The following is a 21,807-nucleotide window of genomic DNA, read 5'->3' as shown; positions in this document are numbered from 1 at the left end:
TTCTGTGACCAATAGTAGCCCCCTTTTGTACCACATCGGCTATAACAATTTCACTTCAAAAGAATGTGCAACCAATTGCTGATTGGAAAACAACCGAGCAAGAAATTATTCGAAGAAGCAATTAATCTCACAATTTTGTGAGCCTCGGTTCAATTATTACACCAGCCTTGTGCGTCACAGCAGCAACTACTATTACAAAATGAAAAAAACCCACCAAAAACCAACAAACCCAACAACAACAGCAACAAAAACCGCTATTATTTTATTAGATCATATGAGTCGAATCTACTGTGGCGTGTTTCAAGAGGTGTACTTATAATAACTTGATTCACTCGATTTGGCAGATATTTCTCATTTGAATTCTGAGTGCTAGACGTTCAGTATGATTCGCTTGTTGCTCGTACTTGTGCTCATTAAGACAGCAGCTGCTGATGTGATTAAAAATGTGTCAACTTCTACAGCTTACATGAATATGCAATTAGAAAATGATACCACTCAAGTTTTTGACGAATTTGATATAAGTACCACAACCGGACACACAGTATTTGAGACATGGAATGTTACAGATCTAGTTTCGCCAATGTTCACAGTTACTGAGAGTTTGAAAAATTTAGATAACAATGATACAAACTCATCGTGTGCTATGATTTGCAGCAAATGTACCACTCAGGAAAATACACTTCATCAGATTACCAGAAGACCAGACGAGAAAATCCCTCTTTATATCAGCGCATTTTATGACGGTCCCGATACTGGTGGATGGGATGGTAGCGGCTGTGTTCCTGCAATAGAAATGGCATTCGATGACATCAACGCCCGATCGGACATATTACCACAATATGAATTACGGCCGATATGGAATGATACAAAGGTAAAACAAATGGCTTATTGTTTTAAATGAATATTCAATCATGTTATACTCTAATATTTTGGACTTTATTTAGTTATTTTCTCTCAGACAATGCCCGACATACGAAAAAATGACCGTCCGAGATTTGTAAATGCGAACTGGAAAGTGTGAAGTAACGTTTTGTACTCACATTTTGTAGACGTTTGAGGCACTCAAGCATGAAATATGATTAAGGCCCAACGTAAGCAAACTAAAAATAATAATCACAAGTGCTCTTTCTGTTCGTACTTGGATTTTCTAAGTCACTTGCAATATTGTTTATGATTTTCTAATCATATCATAATGATGGAAAACCATGACTGTTTACATTATAAGGATACCAAATCGCCAAATGAATGCAACGTTTAATTATCTTGAGAAAAAACACCACATAAGTTTCAAAGGTGGGCTGTGAGACCTATATCAAATAATGTGATATTTTAAACGTATTGATACCTAAGAATTAGGTGTATGTACAAATATTGTCCTAATCAATAACAAGCTCGTTTAATAACTTCTTTATAAAACGCCATGATATACATAGCTAGCACACAAGAAACAGCAACAATTGTAATCAAACAAGAAATAATTATTTTTACTGATCAAGCAGTCGAGTCAGAACTACATGCCCAATCCTATGGAAGTCCTTCAATAAAAAAGTCAAAGAAGCTAAATCTCACAATTATTATTGTGGTTTTTTCAAAATCATCGGAAAACTTTTGAAAAAAACCCGAATTGCATCTTATCTCATCTTACAATTAATTCTTAGAGCAGACAAGACACATAAAGTGTCTTGTCTGATAGTCTTTCGTTTTTCTTTTTTTTTCTGTCTTATAAATGGGGGGGTCAATGCTAGCTATATTGGCCTTTGCATCATGATTATTTCTTTTAATCTTACTATGTAGTAGTGTATTTAATAAGTACATGTCTGTTTTTTGATCATGGAAATAAAGTTGAAGTTAGAAACACAGCATTAGAAAAATAGACTATTATTTTGTGGATGCATTTCGCGAGGGCAATTCAAGTAATTGATTGTTTTTATCTCATTGTAGTATGCTGTTGGCAAGTCAAATTCAAGGTAGAGTTTCCTGCTCTTGGAAGTGCTCACAAAATAAATCAAACGTTACACATACCACCTTCTCTCGTGCTGTCTTGCTATTAAATTTTAAGAGAATGCTTACAGTGACCTATTGTCATAGTAAATTAAAGATCACACAAATCATATAAATAGATCAAGCAAAATCAGTCGGAACTCGGAAATATTAAATTTTCAGTGTCTTATGATTGTAAAAAGCTTTTACAAAGCTGCATTTCGCAGAAATCCCTATTGAAATTGAAGAAGCAGTTCCAAATATATGAACAATTAAAGAATTTCCAAAACAACGGAAAACAGAAGGAAATATATCCTTTGTTTGGCTATATCTTAAAATCAATATTTCCGAGTTCCGACTGATTTTGTTTGATCGCATCACATATAAATTATGTAACCGTACAAGGCGAATGAGCCGTAAATTCCTTCCCCGGTCAATTTTGTTTTATTTCGTGTTTAGAAAAATCATCATAAGCTCATTTGACTTCAAACGATATCCAGAGTAAACTTTGCTCCTTCAACAAAATGGTAGCTTCTTTCGTTTCTACATGTGTCTCTTTTTCCACATTGCTGGCAACAAATATCAAACAGTCATAATTAGCGGTCATTTCAAATCATCCCCAAGTCAACGAGGTTTAAGAAAGTTCTCTCATTGTTAATTGTTGGTTATACATACCTATACAAAATACTTTGCCTGGTAACCCACCACTTGAACAGGATTTAGCCAAAACAAACAAAGACCAGCGCTATTAACAATTCTATAGCCATTTAAGATAGAAGCTTATTATCCACTTCAACAATAGGATTATTGATTGGTGTTTGAATATCAAAATGAGAAAGATGTCGCGCCAGCTTAAGTTACCGATGAATACGACCTTCATACACATTTTACACTGTAACTCAGAATACAATTTAGGGAATTTACGGCTCATTCGTGTTGTACGGTCACATTATGTACAAATACGCCCCCCACACAATGTGAAAAGATCACTTTTTAAATTTTAGTACATAGAATGGAATGTGTTAATTGTATTGCACTCTGCTCATCAAGTAAAGTCTGACAATTATGTTGTCGATGCATTTCACGAGGGCAATTTAAGTAATTGATTGTTCCTATCTCAATACACCCTGCTGATGGCAAGGCAAACAAGGTAGCGTTCCTTCCTCTATCACAATCAACTCCGTCACTTCACTTTTACATAAGCAGTTATGCACATCCCACGCTCTTTGCACCTGAGACGAATATAACTAAAGAGATAGGACGCAATGCACAAAATGGGTCGATATTCATTAAATTATGTCAAAATGTAATGCTAACCTCTTTTTTGCCAGATTTTGACATAATTTCTTGAATTTTGGCTCATTTTGTGTAATAATTCCTGCTAAATTAATGCAACCTATGAGTCTGATTTTTTTTCATATTAAGAATTGAATGTTTGTGCATGTACTGATAATTTTATGCGCATGTTCTTTTAGTGATTGCACAATTTAAGAAATTAATTGAGGTATATATTTGTATGCTGATGCCACGTAAAACATGGTTCACAATGAATAATGGTAAAAGTGCATTGCTTCCTATCTCTTTAGTTATATTCGTATCAGCTTTGCACATCCATTTCATCGCCTCCACCCTACACACATACGCGAGTAACTTATTCATTGTTATTGATAATTTCACTCATTTTTGTTATAATCGATACGAACTCACAAACAATAATAATTTTCTGATCCTCTTTTTCACATCTATGAGAAAATACATTAAACCATTGGTAAATCCGACGAATTCAATGCAATGGATACTCATTGTGCAGATATTTGATTCAACTACACCCGGTGAATTTTCCACTTCGATTAGTTGAAGAATGACACAAAATTTAACTTGATTGAGTAAATATATTAAAGGTCCGTAACCCGATCAACAGCATCATCCCCCCGATTTTTCTCATTGTTGATGAGTTTTTGATATCATAAAATGAATCGTATTTTTCTCATTACCATCCTGCAATTTGACGCTTCAAATCGATGTATTTCCGAAGAAATCTTGAAAAACCACCTTGTTACAGGCTACCAGTTGGTCGCATTTTACACGACACGGGAGTTTTGGGTAGTCATAGAATGAAATCGGAATAGATTCGGAAGACTTCACCCCAGTACCAATTCGTCCGCAAAATACATCAAATAGGCCCCTAATGTCAAACTATAGATGGCGCTATAATGATATAAAACAAAAAACAAAAATAAAGAAATACATAAGAGGCGAAATAAATAAGGAAACATGACCTATATTGTCAAGCATGATACGAGGAATATGAAAAAAATTATGAGAGCACCTCCCCCTTATTAAAAAATAAAACAAAGAAAAATCATAAATATGTGAAAATGTGCATGATATAGCTAAAAATAAAGAAATAATTAAGCGAAGTAAATACAGCATGGGCTATCTTGTCAAGAATGATAATGAGCGCAGTGATATGTAATGTTTTTTAAGATTAATCAGTATGAATAGAGGGTATAAAAGTGTACAGCGAGCCGGTTTTCAGTGCCAAGGCGAACACTTCCTGTTTCCACCGGGACATGCACTCGGCCGTTGTTTCGGGATGCCTGACCAGAATGCAATTCACGCGTACCAGTGTATTGGCTTGCTAATATGCTAATTATTCACATTTATGCTGAAATTGTTCCCGATTTCTCACATAGATGGATAAAGGGGACAATATTTGACATTGTATGTAAGTTTGAAGAGAATCCATATCCTAAACCGATAGGGTTACCCCCCTTTAAATGGACGATACATCGACGAACCTACCAATCGAACGTACCTAAAACAAATTTGAAGGATGATGATTGTTTTTAAAAATCAAAACGGCCATAAAATCCATGGCCATCAATCAGGAATGTTTATCAATACAAAACTCTGACAAAAATATTTAAATAAACGCTTGTATATATTCAAGCCTAATAAGTGCAATATCAGATATTTATTTAGTAGGGTTGGCCAAGGTCACAATTTTTTTTCTTGCTGAGGTGAAAGGACTTTGGTTGGAGGTTACAAAGATGCATTTCGAAAATTCAGCTGAAGTCCGTTGCCATGGCAACGACCCGATTTGTGTTTTTTACAATTTTCGCCTATTTTGGAGCTAAAAAAGTGAAAATCGCCCTTAAAAGGACGCCTTGTTGCCTTCATATACAAGTTGGTATTTAAAAATAAACTGTATCTTAAAAAAAGCCTTATCCTTGTTCTATCTACAAACGAAGTTGTGGTTAGAGATATGTTTTTTAAATATCGATTTCGGGCCTGGCAACACTGCAAGTTTTTCAAATTTGAAAAATGCCATTTTTTACCGATTTTGGCGATACGAAAAATTAACTTTCGCGCTCACCTAGGATTTTGTCGTTATGGTTATTGGTAGAACATACCTTGCCCCCAACATATCTAATAAGAACAGCTTGGGGAAATTTATTTCTCTAAGGAAGGTGTTGCCAGAAAAACATACATTTTGTAAAAATTCAAAATTCTCATAAAAGGAACATTTGCTGCAATTTGCCTTCGATTTAGCACATGTGATGTAATGAGTTGTATCATAGAGTCACTTTATCATCATGGTCAACGATTCTGAATGTTTGGAAACAATAAATGAAGTTTAATTTTAATGCGGTGTTGCCAGATGCCCAAAATTATGAAAGCTACATTACGCAAAATAGCTCAAATAGGTCAAGTTTTCATGTATGAATCTAGTCAATCCAGTCAAATCACAGTCTATTATTATAAATCATTTTATCATAATTTTCACCTGTTTTGAATGTTTGGAAACAAAATAATTAATCATACAGTGTTGCCAGATGCTGTGTTTTTAATACCATTTTTGGTTTACCGTGCGCACTCTATTTGAAAAATTTGCAGTGTTGCCAGGTCCGAAATCGATCTTTAAAAAAAGAATCTCTAAACACAACATCGTTTGTAGATAGAACAAGGATAGGGCTTTTTTTATGATACAATTTATTTTTAAATACCAACTTGTATATTAAGGCAACGAGGCGCCCTTTTAAGGGCATTTTTCACTTTTTTTAAGCTCCAAAATAGGCGAAAATTGTAAAAAACACAAATCGGGTCGTTGCCCGATGGCAACGGACTTCAGCTGAATTTTCGAAATGCATTTTTGTAACATCCAACCAAAGTCCTTTCACCTCAGCAAGAAAATTTGTTTTGACCGTGGCCAACCCTACTAAATAAATATCTGATATTGCACTTAATACTTCAATTACTACCGGTATATGCTATGCATATTTGTCACTGTTATTCAAAATTACTTGTTTATTTTGAAAATGAAAATATCTATGAATAGATAGCTAGCCATACAATTATGTGTTTTCTTAATTCTACATAGGTCATGTAGGTTCACGTCTTTCTGAACCTTTTTTCATGTAATTATATCTAATTATGTAATGGTACATTCAACCAACTTCTTTTGTTTATAACTCACTATATATCAAAATTATGGACTTTAACAATTCCTTTATTGTGGCAAAGTAGACAGTCGTCAACATTTAAGTTTAAGTAAGGGGTGGGTCAATTTGGAGCAAATTTGAGTAAAAATGCTATATATATATTAATATTTGAGGAAATTCAATAGGCTTGTTTATTTGAGGTGTATAGTAGGATCCTGCTGGATAGAGTTGGGGACCATGTTGGTCCTGAAGTGGGAAGTAACCAGGCCGGATTTAGACCAGGCAGAAGCTGTGCACAGCAAACGCATATCCTTCGTAGAATTATGGAGGCTTTCCATAGTTGCCATTTCCCGGGGCACAGTGCCCCGATATCTTCATGGCAGAAATCGCCAAGGTAGGTACTCAAAATAGCCTGGTAATTGACCTCTCTGTGTGTGAGTGAGCATGTATACACCATTGATGAGGTCAATGGTCATAATGCTTTTAGACTGCTTGCACGAGTGAGTGCAGCTAGCAGCTGCTAGCCTACGCTGCACTATAGTTCGGCACATATAAAATCAGAGTATTTTTGTCAGTTTTTGAGTTCAAGACGCAATGGTTCTTTCTCAAGACGCAAGCTAACGACTATCATATCCATTGAACACGTATATTCAAGTGCAAGGAACAAAATCTGGCTTCTTTAGACTAAATCAATTGCGGGAGATATTCATCATTTTCTACCCCGGTATCCAAAGATTTATCGTCTGAATATCAAATCGTGCATAGCACATTCACGTGTATCGATCCCGGGGATACATGTCATGATATAGGGCAGGATTATTTTTATTAAAAGAAAGAAAGACTACAACTATTTTAAATTAGGATTAAAACTGACAAGTCCGCCTATGATACAGAGTATCAGTTTTGAACGAAAGCAACATTTATTGAAGTGAAACCGGAAGAGGAACACAACTTGTTGCACACTATAGCCATTGTGTTTTGTGTTTGTTTCACAGGGCGAGTATTGTCGATTTTTTTAAAATGTATTATTGTGTTCGATTTAGTAGCAGAATTGCGTGTGCCCTAAATGTTGACGTATATGGTCCCGGGTATTCATTTCAGTGTCTCTGCTGCATAATGTAATTATTAACCGGGCGATGTCGGTGTGCGGGGCCAACTCCCGCTCACTGTTACATTCATTGACTTCAAGAAAGCCTTTGATTCAATCAACAGGAAGATGGTGTGTTCTGTTTTGCGGCACTATGGTATCCCAGAGACCATCGTATAAAGGCAATACCTGAGAATACGTATACTGTATGCTACTAGATCTTGAAACAAATACTGTATGCTACTAATTCACAAAGCGCCGTGGTGGTGGTTGACGGTCCCGGGTGGCGGTGTCTCTGGCTCCATTCCTATTCGTTGTTCTCGTCGACTGTTTTTTTAATTTATGAAGATGGCTGCTAGGGGACTAACAGTGGTGTTGAAACACATCCGCGTCGTTCCAGGCGATATCCTGCCAAGGTTTTGAACGACTTGGATTTCGCTGACGATTTTACCTTACTTGAATCTTTCATCCCGCGGGCGCCGGCTCGGCTGGCCAGAACGGTGGCTGCAGCAGAAAGCCTGGGTTTCATCATCATTGTTCCTCAAACCGAGTACATGGCCATCGGCCACCGCTCCAAGTGTACGGAGAACCCATCAAGTATGTCACCGATTTTAAATATCTTCATACTGCAGTTACTGTCCGTTTTCCTATACACAATACACAGTGCTCTTACCATTGACGCGTGACCTCTACAAATAGCCTACGTTAAAAGTATGGGGATTTGCCTAGTTAACGTCGTTGTGTGAAAAATAACCGGCTAATATTAAAAGTACTCTTCTAAAGTTCTAGAAAATATAGTTTTGTAACATGTCCTAAATTTTTAGCTAATTTAGATGTTTGGAAATATGCGTACTTTGGTGTTTTAGTGTATGTTATAGGTAATAGTACATTGCCTAGTTAACGTCGCTGTGTGAAAAATAACCGGCCAATATTAAAAGTACTCTTCTGAAATTCTAGAAAATATAGTTTTGTAACATGTCCTAAATTTTAGCTAATTTAGATGTTTGGAAATATGCGTACTTTGGTGTTTTAGGAAGGATATGTAAACGACAGATAACACCAAAAATATGAAGAAATTATTTACAAACCGTGTTAAGTCTGCAAACCACCATGCTTCTCATTTTCAAGAACGCTGGTTAACAATAAGCACGTATTGTCTCATTTCGTAAACCAAGACCACACAGAATTGTTCTCTAGCGCTCGCTTTATAATCGTTCATCCAACTGAAACCATAATCCCAGCTCATTGCTCCATTGTACGTGTAAAGCAGAAACATATGTTGTGTGTATTTAACCAGAGAAGATATGATTTAATCAGTTGAGCTGTTTTCAATGAGTGTTATCTTGGTTTAATAGCTTTTAATGGGGTTTAAGTCCTGCAAAGGTCGAGGTGAATTCTACTGTAGACATGACTGCATCATGTCGTTCCATGATGGGTTCTAGCACCAGTGACCTCTCCCGGCTGAGGGCGCTTGCATGGTATGCATTTTGGAAACCGGAGCATCTGTGGATGGGTCCAACAATCACTGTTACAACAAAAGTCTTCCAAACAAGGGCAAGGAGGCCCCTTTCCACCGAAATTCACCCCAATCATGGGCCAAAATAGTGTAAAATACAAATATTTTTCGCGCTGCGAGCGCACATTATCGTAATAGAGCCCTTTTTTTATCCTGATACTGGGCGAAATAGTGTAAAATATAATATTTCTGCGCGCTACGCGATATATTCAAAATTGTTTGAACATATTGCTATGGTAGTTAATCCGATTTATTACGTAACTTCGCCAGCGTATTGCATAATAAGGATCTATTTAGACGGGAAGACGATCATAGACTAATGTTATGATAATAATCAAATATAAATGCTTTTATTAGTGACAGCTAGGGTACGGGTTCATGATTTTACTTTAAATCAGGTTTAATTATTATTTGCGTGTAAGATTTAAAAATATTTTGACTGTATAATCTGAAATTAGTCTTATTTCAAGTATTTGGGCTTGATTGTCACAACATACGAAAAACATACGCAATGATATATATTTTGAGGTGAGAGAACATAATTCAAAGAATAAGGTAGGCAAATATAATTTGTGATATATTATTTAGTACATATTATAAACAGCATTGATGATTGTCCGTCTGAACGGCATTAAGGGTATACGAGGGATTGTTGGTCGAAGGAGCCAAAAAAGTCGATTTTCATTATCTGAGTCAATATATTATTGAAAAATAACACTTTGTTGTTTTGCAAAAGTTCATTCTATAAATTATATACTTTGAAAACTTGCTTAATTTATTGTTGTTAATGAGTTATGTACGTTTTACAAAAGTGTTGTTTCAGCCCTCTTTATAACATAACTCAAGAACCACAGGACCTACAAAAGTATATCTGTGATATTTGAATTCTTCTATACGCTCGCTATGAATTGAGCAATGCAATTTTTGCTAAAGGTCACTACCATTCGGAAGATGCTGTGAACTACTTTTTTTTCCTGCTGCTTCGACAACAATACATCGTATAACCTTAACATTGCCGCTTTGTAATAGGCCCTATAGGGGAGGGGTGAAATGGAAGTAGATTGAAAGTACACAGAGGCGAAGTCTACAGCGGTGTTGATTGCGTTCTGATTGGTCCAAATGCATAGGTATGTCAAAGGTGTGTCTGACATCACTATCTATATATGATGTCTGTCAATCAACTTCGTAGTGACAATCATGGAGCTAATATAGAAAGGAGAGGAAATAGATACGCTTATTGTTCCTTTGTGCCTATTTGAGTTTCCGAAACGCTATTCATCGAGAGGTACCTTTTGTTTGAGACAAAGGGCTTCCGCCATTAAATCGGTAACTGACCTGACAGCGTATTAACGCTATAATAGACAGGCTACTGTCAATAAGTGATGAAACGAAAGTCACGTCAAAGCGTCTACACAAGCGAGAGGTATCCTTTGTTGTAATGCAACCCAAGGGTATGATTGAGTTGTCGCATGCACACAAAACAGAGGTTCGCCTGCAATACAAACCTATTGCAGCGCCCAAATTGGTTTGTGTGCTCATTTGATTATACTCAGTGAACACGCTTTGCTCTACCATTTCGCTACGGACAGTTCAGCATAGGCAAAGCATAGATATTTGAACACATTTCTGTGGGCAAAGTGTGCGCTCTGTGTGGCGGATATAAGAATCTACACAATGTTTGCCAATAGGCCTACATATAAGGATTTGAAGTAATTATGATATCGCTCCTACTGTAGTATTTTTAAGGACATTAGCCGCGGTCCACATCGTGTTTTATCATATAGGCCTACCATAATAATTTACATAAGCACCGCGTATATAGGACTGGCAAGCGAGTCTACCATGGACCTCAAATGTGATATATTTGCTAATAACTCGAGAAGCATATAGCCATACTATTTCTGAATCAATCAATAAAGCAAAGCAAATAATACTTGTAGGCCTATAATACTATATTAAATATAATTGCGGACCAACCGATGCAGCTCGATACGCCCAATGTATGAATAAAAGCACCTAACAATAAAGTCGCCCAATTGAACAGCTGTAGGTGTCAACATTTTCCAATATGTCAGCGTTCAAATTGGACACAATAGAACAATAGACCCTTCAGTGCGTTGGTGACAATATTGCTGAGCGATGATAAACTAACACGCTCCATTCTTAATAATATGGTGGATGCCTCTTAACAGGGATTCACAAATGATTCTTATAACATGCATACGAAGAATGCCATTTCTTTACACAATACTCAACGTTTATTATTTTCTTAATTAATTTGACATTGTTACGAGTCGTACTTGACTCAAGGCCAAAATCACCTTTTACCCGAACTCACATGGATGCACAACACAAATACACCGTTTGATTAAGCTAACAAAATCTAAGTCTTTAATTGAAAGCACTTTATGATTGGTACAATATATGACAACAAATGCATATACACAATAATCAAATATAATCACTCTTTAACTATTTAGTACTTAGCCAGCATTCTTCTTCTTGGTGATCATTAAGTTCTTGCAATGTTCTGGACGACTGATGTAATATATCCTTATTCACTTGTCCTGCGAAAATCAGCGAAGTCCATTGAACACTTGCATTTATAAATATCCTTGCGTATGAAATCCTCACACAAAAATGGCGTTGCTTTCTCCTTGCGCTGCTTTCTCCAAACTTAACTCCTTGCGCTGCTATGGTGCTATTTCCAACTTTCACACTATATCTTCAGGAAGCAGGACTGCGATGCAGTTGTCCCCACTTATATTGACAGTAATTGTGTTGCTCCTTTAACCAGACTTCAGCAAATCGGCAGAAGAATATATTTTCCTTTCTTGGAAGAAGTACGTTCTTTGACGTATTCTAGATCTTCTCCGACAACACTGGCAGGCAGTAGTGCATTGACTACGTAAAATATTTCTGGTTAGCAATTTCCTTTCTTTGAAGGAATTGGACTGTAAGCATATTAGTTAGCTAGTCCAGATCAACACTATAAACTGTCTCAATGATAAAGGTTATTGCAGCCTGTCAGATCTGTATCCAGATGATCATAATTGTAACCTTTTCCATAAAGTCCGACACAATCCGCAGTAGACCCTATGTCTTACTTTGGTCCATTTTCGTAGCTCCAAAATAATAACCATAATTTCAGCACGTTGAGGATAATAGGACAAAACAATTGCCGTGTGGGCAAACAACGGTATCCGCACTTGACGAGATCCATCTACATAATCTTCATCGCTCAAAGGCTGAACTTGTAGCACTGTAGGAATCCTCCATGGCCACACTTTGTAATACTCTCTGAGTATCCAGCTTAATTATTATTGCTCTCATTTTTGAGAGGTAACTACACCAACCACATTTTACAATCACATCGATACAGGTCTGCCTAGAATTATTACCAGCAACATGTTTTATAGCAAACCATCTGGGATTTTCCCAAATGTTCTAATAATAGACATTACCACTGACCATTGTGCATTATTGCAACATTCTGATATCAGGGGATTTTCCCCTTGATATAAATAGTCTTGATAAATGATATTGTTATTGCAGTCATCTGGGTTTTCCCCGTGATGTCATAATAAACAAACTATTGCATGATTAGAAAGGTAACTTCCCCTATTTCATGATACACAATTATACAGAGTACATCACAATATATTTGCAGCATAGAATTAAACCCTACATAATCCTATCCCAACCCCAGTAAATACACATAAAATTGAATACTCATGTCTTCTTGTCAAAAAGGCAACAATCGGTTTTTAACCTCTACCTACCTAGCATCTAGAACCTGCCCCTTAAAGTTTGGTAGACCTGATTCTTATAACATGCATACGGCGAATGCCATTTCTTTACACAATGCTCAACGTTTATTATTTTTTATTTACTAATTTGACATATTGCAGATTTATTCTTAGCAATCTTCTAGAATTTCATTGTAATATGGCAAGGAATTTCGTATTCTCTTTGCCCGTACTAGAAATCTTATTATACTAGCAAAAAGATGCCTCCAAAGGAGACCAATGAATATTGAACCTTTTAAGGAAAAAAAGTACATTTTTCCGAATTTGCCCATTAATAAGGCATTTAATCTATATGTTCACACGTTGACATGACAGATATTGATTGATATCCTAGTTACTATGCAATAATACATTGATTTTAAAGCATTTGCAGCATAGAAAAACAGCCTGCTTGATTTAAACATTAAACCCTATATAATCCTATTCCCCCCTCCCCCGAGTTACTGTCTCCCGTCTCCTCAAGTTAAAAATGAATATTTTGTTAAATTTCTGATTCGATTCGATTCACAAAATACAGGTTAGTAATAAATTTTAAATGGCTTCTTAAGATTCAGAAATACACATTTAAAAGCCCTTTTAATGAACGAATTAATAAAATTATGGCATGTGCGAAGGTTATATGGTTTATATAAGTAAATAAAAGAACTCAAATTCCCGGCATGCAAAAAGAAAATTAATATTCAAAACAAACAATAACATAACATCGATGTCTTGTAAAAATGCGGAAAGAATCAACAACATCGATCGAAAAGATCCATAATGGAAAAGAAAGAAAAACGCGCTTTCAATGAAATGACCTTATAATAATTATATAGTGGACTCATCACTAATTGCTTTGACATGTCATTCCGAATGAGGTATAACGCTTTTAACTAAACGACCTTCGAAATTAGACAAGTCAAATTGTTTCGATAAACAGTTTTGTTTTCCGCGTCACTTCACAGCTTCGAAACCAGAAGCATGAACGAGGATTCAAAGCCAGTATCAGAGAGTAGTTATTCTTGAGAGGGCACTCACCTCATTTGCATGGCAAAATTACCCGTCTCCTCTGCAGCCAATTTGGTTTCGCTCCATCGAAATCAAGCTGGTCACGGAGGAGACTACTTTCCTTTGTGTTTGTTCATTTGTGTATGGAGAGCCCTTCTTGGAGTCCTACGCTCTCAGCTAGAGTCCGACGCTGCATTGTACTAGAAACACCTTCTCTGTGAACTCGCTAGAGCAAGGAAAATAAAAACTGGTTTCATTACTATCTGTTTTTGAGCTTTTTTGCAGGTCTGCGACCATGGTGTTACCACAACTGTCTTTGCGTCATTAACATGTGCTGGAGTCTAGCACAGGTCAACCAAAGTCCCGGATTTTAATAAGACAATAATGATTGACACACACACCAGGAAGTTTCTCATCCAAAAGAATGAGAAAATTTAAATTCTCACCATTTTGGCCGTTTCTCATCAAAATGGCCGTTTTCTCATCCAAAACTTCCTTTAGTGTATTAAGTTAGGCCTATTGATCCTAAATTTGCTGGTAGGGTAAAACTCGTTTTAGGGGGTGTTTAAATAAGTTGGCCACACATGCGTATAGGCCTACATTATCATACTTGAGTGCCCCTCCCCTCCCCGGTGAAATTTGAGACTCATTTGGTCACCGTCCTATTAAAGCGTCCTTGCCCACACGAGTCGCCCAGGAGTAGGCCCTACCCGGCATTATTAATTATTAGTGGTACATGATGCACTTATCGTCCATTGCAAGCCCGATTCGACCTTTGTGGCATTAAACCCAGTTAACAGGAAATTAATCCAGTAAATCGATTCAATAAAGCAAATAAGCTCATGCATTCGATCACTAACTACACCACATTTCGCCATAATACATTCTAGAAACGCTTGCTGTTAGAATAAGAAAAATTTTAATGCTAATTTATTGCACATTCTAGGGAAGCGTGGTTACCTTTTTAAAATAACCGAGTGAGAGGGTTTTCAAGAAAATATTTTTCCTGTCAAAACTGAAGCATCCTCTGTGTAAAAGAAAATATGAATATTAACTGCACATCATATATAACGATTCGTGATACCCAATTGTGGCACATTTGATGTCGTTTATGAGGCAGAGAATTTTATTTCAATTTTATATACGCCAAAATATTTTTTAATTGAGCAAGAATAAGGATAGAAAAAACGTTGAAAAATCTATGTATAAATAACATTAGACCCGGCAAAAGATTACTGTTTCGTTTTTATGGTAATCTAATCTTTTATTTCCTGAAAAAAATTGTGGGTCTAATGTCAAATATTCACATACTTGATCAAAACATCGAAGGTGTATACAAGAAAATGGTAGGTTTTTCTCTATAGTATTTTACTGACCATGGAAATGTACTGAGACACAAGCACGTGTCAAAATCGATATAATGTATTGTCCATATAGACGCCCAGTTATCATGCTTATCGTTGGATTATTTTGTATAAAACACGCAGTTAACAACAATTGAGCGCTAATAATACACATAAATGTTTTTATTTGAAATAAAATTCCAAAATATGGTACGTTTTCTACCTTTGCTTGTCACGTGGTAGGCCTATGTTGAAGTTGCGATTATATCTTCAAATAAGTTTCAAATGAATTCCAACTAGACAAGTGGACGAGTGGTCTAAGGCGCTGGATTCATAGTGTGTCCAAAGCAGTCCGAACCCCGCCTCCGCCAAACTTTAATGAAGTAAAATTAAAATTAAAATTTTACTTTTAAAAAATGTCATATTGGGGAAATGTGACTGGCAGAATTTATGTATGGCGTGGAGTGGTGTGATCACTAACGGCAACCAGCTTCGGTCGATTACCCCAGCTGCAGCGTGTGTAAACTCTAATTTGCATAGAGGCTGTACGTGAAATTATTGATTGGCTCCAAACAAAGGATTTGAACCGGTGCACGTAATCATGGCGCAGTGCAGTCCATTCAATCAAATGTTGTCATCAACCTATTTGATCGCAGTGCATTGTTATGTGTGTGAGACGAACTGTCGCGGTTGATTGCAATCAAACAAACGATGTCTTATGTATTACTTTGTTCCGTGATGAAAATCGTGATGTTTTATTTAATCACTCTCGAAAAATGTATTTCTTTTGTAGGCCTATTACTTTGTTTTGTGATGAAAATCGTGATGTTTTATTTCATCACGCTTTAAAACAAACGATTTCTTATGTATTACTTTGTTTCGTGATGAAAACCGTGATGTTTTATTTCATCATCACGCTCTAAAACAAACGATTTCTTATGCATTATATTTGTTTTGTGATGAAAATCGTGATGTTTTATTTCATCACGCTCTAAACAATAATTATAGTTACATGCATTTCAAGAAAAAATCTTATTAAAACGGTAGGCCCTATGTTGTTTAGAAAAAATGTAGAAAGTGATGATGATGATGATGTCGATGATGATGATGATGATGATGATGATGATGATGATGATGATGATGATGATGATGATGATGTCTCCAAAAGTGTCCCGGTTTTTTTTCTTGCCCTAAATCGTGCGTATCTATTAATAAGGCACTTCAATAATCAATAATCAGTCCGTGACGGCCTCCACTAACTAGCTACTAACTTGGGTTATGGGCCCTGATTTTCATGTTCACTGTCACTTACTCATCAGCGAAGTACGACCCTTTGTCAATTACCTACAGTACCAAATTTCGGCATACTATTTAAAAAACTCATCATGATGATCGAACAGAGAGTACTTTAAATGTAGCTTGTACCGTTTTCGTGTGGCATTCTTCAGAAGTGAGCGGTCCGTTTACCAACATTTTCGGTCAAATCTCCATTCAATTAACACGGGATTTGGCTAGCTATGCCTTGCCCTCACTCACTGTTTTACCAAAGTACGAATATTTCTGAACATCTAACCTAGCTGTAATTTTAGGTCATGTTAGAGAAATATATTTGCTAGAAGTTTTTGAGAGTACTTTTAATATTGGCCGGTTATTTTTCACACATTGACGTTAACTAGGCAAATGCCTATCCTTTTAACGTGGCACGATTTGTAGAGGTCACAGCTCAATGGTGGAGCACTGTGTATTGTGTATAGGAAAACGGACAGTAACTGCAGTATGAGTCGCGTATCGTGTTGTCAATTATCGTTACTTGTGTCCATGGATATGACCCCATGTATAAGTAGTCTTCATAGAATTCACACAGTCTATGCCATGTCATTTACGGATACAAAGAGGATAATAATGTTGAGGGCGCCCACAAAATCTTACACCGTCTTACACAATGTTCCAAGGCAAAGTTCAGTTTAATATTTACTCATCGTACAAATACAGACGTTTTATTGTGTGATGATGTTGTCTGGATGGGTGGACAGTTGTCACACTGTGGAAAAACAACAACCGGGAATCCGCATTCATTTACAAATAGCATTAAATTAGTATCACATAGTGGCCTCCGTGCAGTGGAAAACCTTAATTTTTTCATCAAAAAGAAATGAAAATGACAAAAAAATCCGGATCCACCTGTACGCCTATAAAATGGGCACAGAAATTTGTCTCAAATATGAATGAATTTTAAGAAACATACGGGATATGATGAACCAATGACCTGACGCCATGATAGTAGGATCTATTAGTCGTTTTATATACAATGTATATACCGTGTTGTCATAATACCAATATTTGACATAATATATAACGAGTAATATTTAGTATTGTAAATATGCAGTTCATATGCACAAACGAACACTGATCTTTATGATATTCAGGTTGTTGTACAATGTACATCTCATATAACATGTCATATAGGAGGTCATATGTGTTGACCTTCTCCTATTGTATTTGTTCATCTGTGTATGGAGAGGATTAGCGCCATTAAAACTCCATCAGTATTTGGGCGTAGTTCAGTGAACTCACCAGATTGCTATTCCAAGTACTTTGATAAATACAGATAATATGTATTAATGGGTCGAGGCGATTGCATTGAAAAACTAATAAATTATTCATAACAGTTACGTAATCAATCGATAGTGCGGACACTTTTCATTTACAAACCACCAAAATTCGTAATCTTTTAGCGTTGGAAAAGAAACCACGTGAATAGAGTGTCATAGCCCTGCCAGTATGTTAGCTTTAGTTTAGAGCTATGGCTAAATCCCATGCAACCAGCCAAGTATCAATATCCATTATGCAACCAGCCAAGTATCACGGTGAGGGCACGGTGGCTCCTGGTTACGGCCTTGGACTCATAATCTGAGAGCTTGCTTGACGTGCGTGGGTTCGATTCCCCATCCCACCACCGTGTTGTGCCCTTGGGTAAGGCGCTTTGCCTCACTTGCCTCACCCCACCCAGGTGCAATGGGAAGCTGTTAGAGGTAGTCACAGTCGTTGTACTGATGGACCCTGCGCCACTTGTAGGATGCAAACGTGGTTCCGACATATTGTAATGATGGCGGAATAAATGTAAAGCGCTTTGAGGCTGTTTCATAATGCAGTCATGTCTACAGTAGAATTCACCACGACCTTTGCAGGACCTAAACCCCATTAAAAGCTATTAAACCAAGATAACACTCATTGAAAACAGCTCAACTGATTAAATCAGATCTTCTCTGGTTGTGCACATGTGTCTGTTTTCGCAATGTGTCTGTTTTCGGTATCGCAATGAGCTGGTATTATAGTTTCACTTGGGTAACCGATAATAAAGGAAAGTCAAGGTAACAATGGTATGTGGGCCTTTGTTCACGAAATGAGACAATGGTCTGCTTATTGTTAACCAGCATTCTTGAAAATGACCAACATAATGATTGTTGACTTAACACGGTTTGGAAATAATTTCTTCATATTTTTTGGTGTTATCTATCGTTTACAAATGTTACAAAACTATATTTTCTAGAATTTCAGAGAATACTTTAAATGTAGCTTGTACCGTTTTTTTTGACAGCCTAAACACGATACACTCGTTTTTATTATCACGGATGGTGTACAGGCCACAAGGGGATTGACCTCCCCACCCCGATGAGGCTTCCTAAGCCAGTAGGCTTGCCCTACCAATCCCATGTTATTGATTTATCTTTCTAGGTGATGTATGCTGTAATTGTTAACACTGATATATATAGGACTAATTGGGCTTAAACCTGATTACCGCGCAACGTATCAGTGCAGCGCGGTATATTCAAAAATTGTTTTCACCTATTGCTATGGTAGTTAATCCGATTATTACGTAACTTCGCCAGCGTATAGTGTAAATGAGATGCTTGTTCATAGTCAGGGTTGCCAAACCAACAATTTGGTAGCCCAATTGGGTGAAATGTTCCCCGCAATTTGTACATCTCCTGTCCCATATAAAGCAATGGTTAAGGCAAAGAAATTGAGCTGGTTTTCAACATTGGCTTCCGCGACTTCCGGTAGTTTCCTAGAAAACCAATGGTTTTATAAGAGAAAAATTGGGCGATGTCCCGATGAATCGACCCGGGATTCTGACTGAAAATGTTTGGCAACCCTGAGTCTGGATCTCCAAAAAGAATGCCTTAATAATAGTTAATTCAGTGACCGGAGTACCGGACTACACGGCTGAGGCTTCTCGGACAGATGACTGTATTGTAATGTATTGCGACTGTTTCCTCAGTGTTTACTCAGTGCTTAGCTCGCTGAGAGGTTTGAGTGCTTTTGAAACTAATTAATTTAATTTGACACCCCTAACGTAAACAAAAACAAAATTCGACGATTTATTGAAGTGCGAACGACCTTGTTCTTCGCATCGTAAAAAGTCCGTTTTCCGATGTAAACCGTAAAAGTTTTTAGCCTTACCAATTCGCTAAACTCAGTAATTTATTATAGATTGTTTTGTATTGTATCTTTAAAAGTAATGTTGATAAGTATATAAAAGTATACATTTTCAGAAAGGAAATGATACAAGAAATTCATGAGCAGTTTTTGAGGAAAGCGCCAAAATTGATTTTCCATGCCAACTTTTTTTCAATATCAATTGACGAAAATTGCATATTTCGTCGAGTGCATTACATAGTGACGGATGTTGGATTCCGCCAGAAAAAACGTTTTTGAGTTAGACCAGATCAAAGAGTATGCCAATTTGTGATCAACCATAGCAGAGCACTAACAAATAATTATTCGCTATTAAATGAGTAAAATGATTGCAAAGTTATACGGCGCATTACAATAATAAACATGAAAAAACACAACAACAATAAGATAAATGAAGCAACAAAAAAACAACATGAAACAATGCAAGAACTATAACTGTGGACAAAATTGGGATTTGAGGCCTTTTTGAAGACCGGAAGTGAGCCGATGGATCTTATGGTTTGAGGCAGACTGTTCCACATTGATGGTGCTGTAAAGAAGAATGTCTTGTCAGCGGCTGATTTGAGAGTTCTGCTTTTTATCTTTGATACTTCAAGGCGAGTGACGTCGATGGATGAGTGTAATCCCCCACGGGCAGGAGAGTACAAAGTCAGGAGGGATGACAAATAGACTGGTGCAATATCATTGATGGCCTTAAGGGGTACTACACCCCTGGCAAATTTTGTGCCTATTTTTGCATTTTTCTCAAAAATTATAGCACATTGGTGACAAGTAAGATATGTATATTATAGGGGCAAGAACTACAACTACTGTGCTGAAAATTCAGCGACTCAAAGCAAGTAGTTATTGATTTATTGATCAAATATTGGTTTTCCCTCATTTTTGACTTTCCATTGCAGTAGTTGTAGTCCTTGCACCTATATTATACATATCTTACTTGTCCCCAATGCGCTATAATTTTTGAGAAAAATGCAAAAATAGGCACAACATTTGCCAGGGGTGTAGTACCCCCTTAAGACCATCAATGATATTGCGGCAGGGGTGTAAACACAGCTGTGCCATCTAGTTTATATTGGATTTGTTTTAGAACTATGTAAATAATTATCTTATTGTTGTTGTGTTTTTCATGTTTATTGTTTCAATGCGCCGTGATCACCTGAAATGGCGCTTTATAAAAGCCTGTGTATTATTGTTATTATTATTATTATTATTATTATTATTATTATTATTATTATTATTATTATTATTATTATTGTTAGTGTTATTATTATTATTATCATTATCATTATCATATTTCCCACAACTAAATATCATAGTCAGGAAATTAATGATGCATCTGGTAGCTTAGATCATAACTTTCATATACTTGCAATTATCCCAGATAATTCTTGATTTGTTTTTGTCGAGGTTTTTGATAAAAAACGTTGATTGGTGTATTTTGAAACTGGAGGCCATAACTCTTCTCAAATTAGCCCTAAATCATAATTTATATACACGTGTAGCAAACACCAATGGGAATAATTGGACGTTGTTTGCGGAGTCTAAATTTGGTTTGATTCATACTGCAGTTACTGTCCATTTTCCTATACACAATACACAGTACTCTCACCATTGACGCGTGATCTCTACAAACAGTGCATGTTATAGGTATATGGGCATTGCCTAGTTAATTTCACTGTGTGAAAAATAACCGGCCAATATTTAAAGTACTCTCTGAAATTCTAGAAAATATAGTTTTGTAACATGTCCTAAATTATTACCTAATTTAGGTGTTTGGAAATATTCGCACTTTGGTGTTTTAGTGTATGTTATAGGTAATAGGGCATTGCCTAGTTAACGTCACTGTGTGAAAAATAACCGGCCAATATTTAAAGTTCTCTCTGACATTCTTGAAAATATAGTTTTGTAACATGTCCTACATTTTTAGCCAATTTAGGTGTTTGGAAATATTCGCACTTTGGTGTTTTAGTGTATGTTATAGGTAATAGGGCATTGCCTAGTTAACGTCACTGTGTGAAAAATAACCGGCCAATATTTAAAGTTCTCTCTGAAATTCTAGAAAATATAGTTTTATTTAAAGTTCTCTCTGAAATTCTAGAAAATATAGTTTTGTATAATTTAGGTGTTTTTTAGCTAATTTAGGTGTTTGGAAATATTCGCA

At 36.4% G+C, this 21,807-nt stretch overlaps 1 protein-coding gene across 1 annotated transcript in view; it reads left to right on the top strand.

The window, feature by feature from the left end:
* Positions 1–382: 382 nt before the first annotated feature.
* LOC140151767 (gamma-aminobutyric acid type B receptor subunit 1-like) overlaps positions 383–21,807 on the top strand; it is a 41,538-nt gene continuing 20,113 nt past the window's right edge. The window contains exon 1 of the mRNA XM_072174102.1: positions 383–871. Within this exon, the coding sequence (XP_072030203.1) occupies positions 383–871 (489 nt within the window). The remainder of the gene's footprint in view (positions 872–21,807) is intronic.

Source organism: Amphiura filiformis, chromosome 5 (genome assembly GCF_039555335.1).
Source record: "Amphiura filiformis chromosome 5, Afil_fr2py, whole genome shotgun sequence".
NCBI lineage: Eukaryota > Metazoa > Echinodermata > Ophiuroidea > Amphilepidida > Amphiuridae > Amphiura > Amphiura filiformis.
This window is presented reverse-complemented; position numbering and strand designations above follow the sequence as displayed.